This window comes from Aethalodelphis obliquidens, unplaced genomic scaffold, assembly GCF_003676395.1.
Source record: "Aethalodelphis obliquidens isolate GAN/ISIS:26980383/991018 unplaced genomic scaffold, ASM367639v1 scaffold53, whole genome shotgun sequence".
In the NCBI taxonomy this organism is placed as follows: Eukaryota; Metazoa; Chordata; class Mammalia; order Artiodactyla; family Delphinidae; genus Aethalodelphis; species Aethalodelphis obliquidens.
In genome coordinates, this window is record NW_020837997.1 from 427,598 (window position 1) to 438,016 (window position 10,419).

The 10,419-nt window shown below is 45.7% G+C and overlaps 1 protein-coding gene across 1 annotated transcript; it reads left to right on the forward strand.

Annotated features, from left to right (window-relative positions):
- Positions 1 to 7,020: 7,020 nt before the first annotated feature.
- LOC113608861 (olfactory receptor 2M3-like) lies at positions 7,021 to 8,075 on the forward strand. Its single transcript, XM_027085833.1, is given in 5 exon segments — positions 7,021 to 7,094; positions 7,140 to 7,255; positions 7,258 to 7,491; positions 7,494 to 7,531; positions 7,533 to 8,075. Coding segments are annotated over 5 exon segments (1,005 nt in total).
- Positions 8,076 to 10,419: the final 2,344 nt, after the last annotated feature.

A 10,419-nucleotide genomic window follows, 5' to 3' on the forward strand; every position in this document is an offset into this window, starting at 1 on the left:
CTATATCTCCTCCTTCTTGCGTCTCCCTCCCACCCTCCCTATCCCACCCATCCAGGTGGTCACAAAGCACCGAGCTGATCTCCCTGTGCTATTCGGCTGCTTCCCACTAGCTAGCTATTTTACATTTGGTAGTGTCTATATGTCCATGCCACTCTCTCACTTCGTCTACTGCTTGTTTTTAAAAACGCCTTGTATAATTTTGTGGATCTCCTCCGGCCAGCTATTGTGGTGAGGACTCTGAATTTTCACTGGAGGCTTGAGAGTAAGAATGAGAGAATTACTCTCCTTTGAAGATTTGGGTTTCCATAGGTATTGATTTTGCATCAGGTAAGTGAGTCTCTTTTCAGGGTCCTCTGTTAGTGGAAACAAGAATGGGGGCCACCTTCATGTCTTGGAACTAATATATTAAGGAAGAAGGTCCTCAGTCCCCAAGAACGGCTGACATTTCCATGTCTTTTCTCTATTTCCCTGGTGACAACAAATACCTACAGAATTGTGACACTTAATGTCAAGCTTACTAGTTTAAAAACTTGTAAAAACGATATAAAAATCTCTCCTTCCCCCACTCTTGATTTTCCCCCTTTCCCCTTCCCATGTACATATATATACTATGTGCTCACAACCTGTCCACACCAAGCCTGGGGGAAGTTAAGAACCTTTTGAGTCCTTCAAATGCTGATGTCTTGCCCTGACTGGAGACAATGGGGTTCAGGCCTGGGAAATGGGGAAAAGAAAAATGGCGGTGAAGGGTGAACCTGAACTCTTAGGACTCCTTCTGTCCTGCTCATCCATTCTGGCTGCCAAGACATAGTTGACATCAGACGAGGAAGATTAAGGAGCTTCCCATGGTACTTGACACTGGAAGCCACGTGATACATTCATCTCCATCCCAAAGACCATAAATAAGTACCTAAACCTCTCAGCCTGTAGGACTACCACCCTTTGGTGAAGTTGCAGTCTCACTCCAGAGGGGGAAGTTCCCAGACTCGTGCATGCTGGTTGGAGCTCTGTGCCCACGGAGACATGGAGCCTTTTTCGGCAGGAAGGCGCCTCCTGCTGGAGAACTGCCCGCCCCAGCCCGGGCTTTGGCACTGGAGATGCTGATCCAGCATTTTAGGGATGCTTGCAGCCTCAACAAAAGGCACGCTGCCCATACACGCTGTCTCAAGGGTGCGCTGGAGCTCTAGTTCCTGGACCGGGTTGGAGCCCAAGATAGCATCTACCCATCTGCAGCCTACCCTAGTGCTCTTCAAGGTACTGATGGAGATGCAGGGTACGGCTGGCCCTTGCCCCAGGGAGACTGGAGCCTGCCAGCAATGGGAAGGAGAGCAAGGCTGAGGCTGCAGAGCCTCAGGCCCTGGGGATGGAATTTAGGCTAATGTTAACTTGTTTGTCAGAAGAATAACAAGTTGAAAGGAGCTGAGTTGCTATTTTTATCCTATTCTTACTTCCAATATGTATTGGGTGAGTTTCTGAGCGTAGCCAAACCTTACAAGTTGCTCCACTTTGATCCATCAGGTCTCAGTACAAGACCAAATGGTTTAATTCACACAATTTAATAGAACCTTGGTGATTTGGTGTCTGCTTGCTGATGACCAAAAAATATAAAGTCAAGAGAAAAAAAGGAATAAAGTCAGGTTTTTAACCTCGCATATTATTTCCAACATTTCAGGTGTATCTAGGATCCAAATAAATTTTAACAATGAAACTGTGTAAGAAAAACAAAGGGAGGGTTTCCCACCGCTTTTTGGGTAAACAATATTAGACTTACAAAAAATTTGCAGGAATAATAGAAAGAACTGTACAGGAATACTCCATAAGTGATGTTGTGTCTTTCTCAGAGAATCACATTCTGAGCCCCTGATCTTTTGCCCCTTTACTGTTGATGTTAACTTTGACCAGTGGTTCTTTGCTTACTCTTTCCTCAGTAATTAGTAAGTGGTTATGTAGAGATTCTTTAAGTCTATGTTTTTCCTTAAGCCCTCCCTTGTTCAACCCTTTAGCACCCATTGATGCATTCCTGAATCATTTTACTATGGTGCTTGCAAAATGGTTAATTTTCTAAGCCCATTTTTTCCCCTATATTTATGAGTCAGTATTCTACAGTAAGGAAGAGCTTTCCCTTCTTCCCCATTTACTTACTTGCCTATCTGCTATTTGTCTTCGAGGATAGGAGAATATGTCACCCAAAAGAATTCCACTGTGCTATCTTGATTGTTTTGAGCTAAAGGCACTTGAAACACAGTGAATGCAGGGAAAGGCTTTCTCTGAACTCCCCCTTATGTGTCTATAAACATATCCTCCCAAAGGAAGGTGGTTGTCAAAACTCCCCTCCCCAGGAGTTTCATCCCACAGGGAAAATTGACTCTTATCGTGGGAGAAGAGATGCGAAGTGACACCCACATCCAGATGAACTTTGTCAGAAACTATCATATTTCCCATCTATTCTTCTAAGGCCCATCCATCTTTGCTAAAAACTCTTCCTTAAGTGGCCTGTGTCTCCACTCCTCTTTTGAAATTAAGATGGTATTTAAGCCTGAATTCTAAGTCATCTCAGAGTTTTTCACTTTCTCCAGTTATCTCACATGTATACATGAGATATACATATTAATACATTTCTGTTTGTTTTTCTCTTGTTAATCCCTCTTTTATTACAGGAGTCAGCTAAGGACTCAGATGATGAGAGTGCCTGCCACTGAGTCCCTGTCAAAATGCAAGTGACAACGGTTGATTCCCTTGCTGTACGAAGCTCTAAATAAATAGTTTTTACTTTTCTCATTTAGCTGGTCTTCATTTATATCCACAGTGCTCAACAATTATTTGTTGAATGAACAATGAAAAAACAATAATTGAGTAGAAAAATTACAGGACTTCAATTGAGTACAAGATTTGCAGAAGAACTGACTAGACTCCACTTCTTGTCATTCACGATTCAGTTCCCAGAGAGTAGCTAGATATTCACTGTGACACTTAGTGGTGATCATCTCTCTCCCAGCCCCCATGGGTGAGGTGAGGGTGGAGACCCCTGAGAGAAGTATAAGTGGATGTGTGAAGGGATGTTTCATGGATGCCTCTTTCCTTTGTTTAGAAGGGAGTCTGGGGTATTTTTCAAAGCCAGGGCTATGGGGAATGAACTTTGTCCTGAAGCCATTTCATTAAGTTTGGCTTGCTCGTTGGGATGGAGCATCTGTCTGTTCTCTGGGGTCATTATGAGCTGAGTTGGGTCTCCCAGGATATTTATTCTACAACTAGAGGTGTAAACCTGGGACATGAGCTCATCGATTTATGAAGAAGCAGAAGAATGCCTTAGATGGTTAATTCTATAAATTTTTATTTGGAGCCATGGAGTTGGAGGAGAGTCTATGTGTAAGAGCCTTACTCAGGCCAACATTGCTCATGCATTGCTCTGAGGACTAGATCTTTGCGTATTTTTGGGGTCTGACCCATCTCTGCTGAGCTCCACAGGGTGGAGTGGAAGGTGAACTGTGGAGACCTGAATGGGAGTGGTAGGTGCTGAAGGGGGTGAGGGAAGACCTTCCAGATGACGGACTAAAGGTGACCAGAAGGGGAAGAAGTGGATCTGACTTCAAGTTTCAGCCTAGGGAGCGTCCAGCTGGATACAGACATATCTCCTTGTTGCCAAAAGTTGTCAGTATCAGAGACCAAGAAGATGGTAATCTTACTTGGGCAAAATTGTTATCATTGTTTATTTGATCTCCAGTCTCTGGACTCAGTTCCAAAGTAGGCAGACAGACCAACAGGGTCACTGCCACACATGTGCCCTCATTACTCTGGTGCCCTGTGGCCGTGCTTCATTCCTGCCTGTGCTGATCTTGGCATCTACCTCCCTGAGTTATTTTCTGTCTCCCTTTGCTGGCATGTCTCTATAACTCGCTATGTCCTAGGATTTCCCTGTCTGCTGCCACGATATTCTGACTCTAGTGCTAAGATGAAAATGGCATTGTGCATGCACACTGTCCTAAGCCAGTGTGTGCACCTATATCCCATCAGAATCACCTTGGGAGCTTTTAAAAAATCATATATGACTACGCCCCATCCAGACCCAGTACCCGCTCCCCCACGGGGTGGGACCAAGGCATATGCACTTTTTTTTTTTTTTTGCGGTACACGGGCCTCTCACCGCTGCGGCCTCTCCCGCTGCGGAGCACAGGCTCCGGACACGCAGGCTCAGCGGCCATGGCCCACGGGCCCAGCCGCTCCGCGGCATGTGGGATCTTCGCGGACCGGGGCACGAACCCGCGTCCCCTGCATCGGCAGGCGGACTCCCAACCACTGCGCCACCAGGGAAGCCCCCATATGCACATTTTTAAAAACATCTTCTCAGACATCTTAGAGACATAAGCATGACTTCAGTCATGAGCACAGGACCCCAGGAATCTCACTCTTGCTTCTTTTTTTCTGTTCATAATTATCTTCCTATCACAAATGGTTTCAATAGTTTTTGTCTCTCTTTGACAGTCTTTCCAGTTTCTATTAGGGGAAATTCTTGAATTGCAATTGTGACATCACACAAGACAGAAGCAACACACTCCAAAATACACCTGTGGAGGCCCACCATTTGTGGAATGAGTATTGGCCATTCCTTCTTTGGAATATTAATTGTCACTGGTTCTTAAAACAGTCACAGGTTTTAACCAGGTTAGTGTCAACCAAGGTGAGTGATGTACAACCGGGAGACAGATATGTCCAAGTCCCTGCCCTCATACACCACACTGTCAAAATAGCAGTGTGGGCTGGAGGGTTGACATATGTCTAGAGATGCCGTGGACCAGCCGGAGAAAGAGGATCTCACCGCCCAGGGTCAGAAGGGAAGGGGTAAGGAACTGAAGTAGCACCGACGGATGGGGTCAGAAGGACCAAGACAACTGATGGTTGCATGGCAAATTTTATTATGCTACAGTTGCAGATTATATAGACTAGAAAAAGGAAGGTTGCCAGATGGTGGTTTACATTATCTACAGACTGTCTCGGCTCAAGGTTAACTTCCCTGGGAGGAAACCCATAAACCCAGAAGCATCAAAAATAACCTGCATGTGCAGGGGGGAGACAGCTTTGCTTGTCTCATTTTACATTCTTTCTGACCTCTGGGCCCTGGTGATTTATCTCCCATGGAATGGAACAAGGAGGGGAACAAGTAGGGACAGTCCCTTCGAGCAGCGGCCGCATGCCTGGCATGTCCTTACCTGCTCTCAAGGCTGACTGCTTCCCACACAGAGAGGCATTTCTAGAGTTCTGAGGTTCTCATGATGCATTTGACACAACACTTAGCTCTGTTGCAGTGCCTGCTGCATTGGGAAAATATAATTAAAAAACAAATGTCCTCCCTACCCTGAAAACCTCTCCGCAAAAGTAGAAGAGAAAGAAAACAGTTTTATTTTTGAATAAACATTAAATCAGCATGTGATGTGCATCACAGGTAATCTGCTAAGAGATTGCAAAGACAGAAGGAATGTCACCTTTTTGTATAGGTAGACAGTGACAACCCATTACATAACATGCTCTCAAGATAAACAGTAGCTACTCCTCAAGGAAGAGGACTTGACAGCACCGTTTGTCACACAGAGTTCATCCTAGATTCACCTGGTAATTGGGGTGACTACCTGTGTTAGGTAGCTGGCTTTATCCAAACAAATACAAACTTCACACATGTTATGACAACAGAGAGTTCTGCAACTTGGAGCAAGGTGCCTGCTGAAGTTAGGGTCCTGACCTACAGAACCTGAGATGTAAGGGCTCTATCTTCCTTGATGATTACATTTCAAAGAGATGGATTCTAGGTCCTTGAGAAGACATTCCTCAGTCAGAAATCTGGTTAGAGCTTATTTTAGTTTTAAAAGGTTTACATACATTTCAGAGAGATAAGGAACTTACAATTACACGTTTTTTAAGTAATTGCTAAGGAAAATGGAGGTAGGAGTCTTTTCCTTTCTTTTCAGTTTGTATTGGTCCTTGCACCTGTCACCCCCTTTCCCACCTCCTTCTCTCTCTCTCTGCACACCCAATACTCACTTCCCCCTGTCAGAGGGGAAGAAATTTTCCTATACCTGTCGAGGTTCTTCTTGCTGGTCTAAGAATTAGATTGACATGAAACAGATTCACAGGAGAAAATCAAACAAAGGTTTAATAACATGCATATCTGAGAGAGACTCAGGAAAACTGAGTAACTCACCAAAAGGGTTAAAACCTTCATCTTTTTTTTGGGGGGGGGCGGGTATGTGAGCCTCTCCAGTTGCGGAGCACAGGCTCCGGACGCGCAGGCTCAGTGGCCATGGCTCATGGGCGCAGCCGCTCCGCGGGGCACAAACCCGTGTCCCCTGCATCGTCAAGCGGACTCTCATCCACTGCGCCACCACGGAAGCCCTAAAACCTTCATCTTAAACACCATCTTCAGCTTTCAAGGCAAAAGAGGATTTGGGGGTAGTGGTCTGGGACTTCAAAGGGGAGGAAGGCAATTCACATGGAGATGAAAAAGCAAATGTTTGGTAAATAAATGTTTGCTGGGCCATACAGTGACAATGGGAAACAGAGTGGACTCTGATCTCTAGACTCCGCCTAGAGTTTCCTCCAACACCCCACACACCCCCTCCCCCCGCCCCTACACCATACACACTTGGTCCATGTTCTTTGTAGATATCTCTGGTGATAGCTCTATTCTGGGACAGGCCCTCTGTCTAAATTCTTTTAGGTGCTTAGGGGGAAGGTCAAAGTTTCTTCTTTAGTCTTTTGTGCCTGGATTGTTTTCAGCTCTAAATAATCCACATGCCAAAGAGACATTTTGGGGTGACATTGTGTTCCCCTACATCTTCTTAAATCTATATCCCCTTTTCGTAAATCTATGGCTAGTCACCTGTTCCTTAAAACCCCTTCTCTCTCTCCCTTGCATTCTCTGACCCTCCTCCTCTGGGGGCTTGCTCCCTGGTCTTTCAAGAGAAATAAGATCAAATCCTGAGGACCTCTGAGAGCAAATGGATATTCACTGCAGAAGGAAAGGATGGGGCTATGACGGTGCGCTGGGCACTGCCCTGTAGAAGAGACAGGAGGCAGTTATCTTCCTTGTATGAGGCAGATGCCAGGTAAGTTGCTTTGTCCTTATGCTTGCTCCTCTATTTTTTCTTCAGGGCCAAGGCCATGGATGTGTGGAACCACACCGCCCTATCGGATTTCATCCTTTTGGGTCTGTTCAGCTACTCACCATATGATTTCTTCCTTTTTTCCCTCGTCCTCTGGCCTCTGCTGCCGCCCTGGCTGGCAACATCCTCTTCTTCCTGCTCATACAAGCCAATAGGTGCCTGCACACCCCGATGCACGTTTTTCTCAGCCAGCTCTCTATCATGGACCTGACCCTGAATGGCACGGTAGTACCCAAGATGACAGCCAACTTCCTCTCGGGCAGTAAGTTCATCTCTCAGGGTGGCTGCGCAGCTCAGGTCTTCTTAGTGGTCACGGTAGGAGGAGCTGAGTGCTTCCCCCTAGTGTCATGGCCTATGACAGGTACGTGGCAGTGTGTCACCCCCCCGCGGTACCCTACGCTCATGAACTGGAAGGCCTGTTGTCTGATGACCCTGGTGTCCTGGATGGTTGGAGTGGCCGACAGCGTGATTGACATGGGCGTGGTCTTCCGCTTCCCCTACTGCGGCTCTCGACAGGTGGATCACTTTTTCTGTGAGATCCCCGCCCTGCTGAGGCTCTCTTGTGCTGACACCTCGCTCTTCCAGGACTTCATCTACGCTTGCTGTGTGGTCATGCGGCTTCTGGGGGTCACTGTGGCTTCCCATGCCCGGGTCCTCACGGCTGTGATTAGCATGCCTTCTACTGAGGGGAAACAGAAGGCTCTGACCACTTGCTCCTCCCACCTGGCTGTGGTGGGCCTTTACTATGGGGGAGGCACATTTAACTACATGCAGAAGGCTTCTGCTGGAACACCAGCGGGAGACAGAGCCATCTCCACCTTCTACACCATCTTTGTGCCGATGCTCAACCCACTCATTTACAGTCTGAGGAACAGGGAGGTAATGAGGGCCCGGAAGAGGGTGCTGGGGAGATGGAGAGTGTAGACACGCCCACCCTTTTGGGGCTTCCTCTCTTGTTCTGCTCCTTCCTCTGCAGCTCAGGGGCTCTTGTGGCTCATGGTCCTCCTCTCTACTCTTTGGACCCTTCTGGCTGGTTGGGTTGAGGCTATGAGCTGAGCAATCTGAAAACATTTGGATTGAAGAGGTCAAGGAAACAGATGGTAAGTGATCAGTTTTACAGTGAATCTTTCCCCCACTGAGCACCCCTATTTCTGTCCAATGAAGGTAGATACATAGATACATTAGTTACCTTTTCTCCAAAATTGCTAGGGGCAGTCTTTCTTCTGAATTGCATGTTAAAAGTGAGCAAGGAGGGCTTCCCTGGTGGCGCAGTGGTTGGCAGTCCGCCTGCCGATGCAGGCGACGTGGGTTCGTGCCCCGGTCCGGGAGGATCTCACATGCCGCAGAGCCTGCGCGTCCGGAGCCTGTGCTCCGCAACAGGAGAGGCCACAACGGTGAGAGGCCCGCGTACTGCAAAAAAAAAAGTGAGCAAGGAGTGGGAACCGATTCAGAGCTCATTGTTCACTAAAATGTGGTGCTAAGATCAGAGGTGGAGTCTGACATGTAGGAGCTGTGCGACCTTGGACAATGTTACTTCATTCTCTGGGCTTCACTTTATCCTCTGTACCATCATAGCTACCAATAAAGTAGGTCCAACATTTCCTGACACTAATTACTAGTTACTTACTATAACCCAAACTCCGTTTCAATCTATCTTATGTCATTAAGCAATGTAAAGAGTTTTGTGCCTTCTTGAAACTGTATGTTAAACATAAGTGCCAAAGTAGAAAATCTCCAAGAAAAACAGCCAGAACACTTTTATAGTCTGTAGGTCAGTATAGCATTGCAGAAGGGACAGAGACACAAAGGTATCACTCCATGCAATCAGGGAATTTGGGGAGACTATTAATTCTTTTTTTTTTTTTTTTTTGCTGTACGCAGGCCTCTCACTGTTGCGGCCTCTCCCGTTGCGGAGCACAGGCTCCGGACGCGCAGGCTCAGCGGCCATGGCTCACGGGCCCAGCCGCTCCGCGGCATGTGGGATCTTCCCGGACTGGGGCACGAACCCGTGTCCCCTGCATCGGCAGGCGGACTCCCAACCACTGCGCCACCAGGGAAGCCTGATGAAACACTTTTTGTAACAGCATCAGAGTACAAGAATAACTACAAATGACAAAAGACTTAAAAGCCATGGTTAAACATCTGATTACAGTGCAATCGATAAAGAAACTTGGTTACAATCACCCGAATTATGAATGACTGCATTCGATTTAACGTACCAAATAATCCTGGTTAAATATTTCTCTTTGAGATACTTTAGGGGTCCCCTAAATTATCCCAAAGTTAGCTGGAAATCAAAAGAACTTTAATTAAAATGTTTATTTGTGAAGTTTGTCAAAAAGTTTTAAAACACTTGGTTAAATAAGATCACAGGTCACTGTGAGACAATACTTATTCCGGCCAGATTATTTTTTTATTTCTGATTATATAAGTGCTTAATTTTCTTTAAGTCAATTAAATAGAGCTCTTTTATGAATTAATTTTTGGCAATACCATACATCCACGACACACACGTAGATACATACAAACACAGAGGCCTCAGAGTTCCCATTCCAAAATTTCAGCCATGAGTCAGGTACAGTAATTTAAAACCCATCAGTCTACAAAAGAGATTGGATTAAAATTGGGTTTCTGGCAGATGGAACAAATCAAGCTCACTTGTCCAAATGGCTAAACCCTTTTCACTAATATTTATGGAAAAGATACTTAAGATTTTTATTTGTCCTTGACAAGTTCCAAATTATTTACCTCCTTTTTCAAAATTTGTATTTTAAAAAGATGGCAGAGAGAAGCGTTCCTGAGAAGACCAGATAGGACATTTTCATCTCAAAGGTACAGGCAAGTTCCTCCTAGGATGACTTTGTTTCCCCTTTGGTTAATACTTCCAAGCCTCTTAAGATAAATAGGGAAGGTTTGGGGAGTGGTAAATGGATTGATGGGCTTTGGATTATTTTTGGAGTCACACCTCTGGTCCTGTAAAAACTAGATTTGCAAAACCAGGACAAGTTTTGTTTTGTTTTTTTCCAAAGCATTGGATGGTTACCTCAATGATATTGAAGGACTGAGGTACCCATTTACCTATGTTGGAATGTTTTACTTTTCCTCATTTAGTTTAGGGGAGAAGCCCTCCCCCCAAAATTCCTATCAGGTATGGTTAGTTTAGTCAGACCAGTGGCCTCTCATTTTGGTAACCTATTTATAATTTGGGGGATCCTCCCTGGGCTTAAGAAATTTTAAAATTATGGCTCTTACTCTGGCCTTTGAGGAG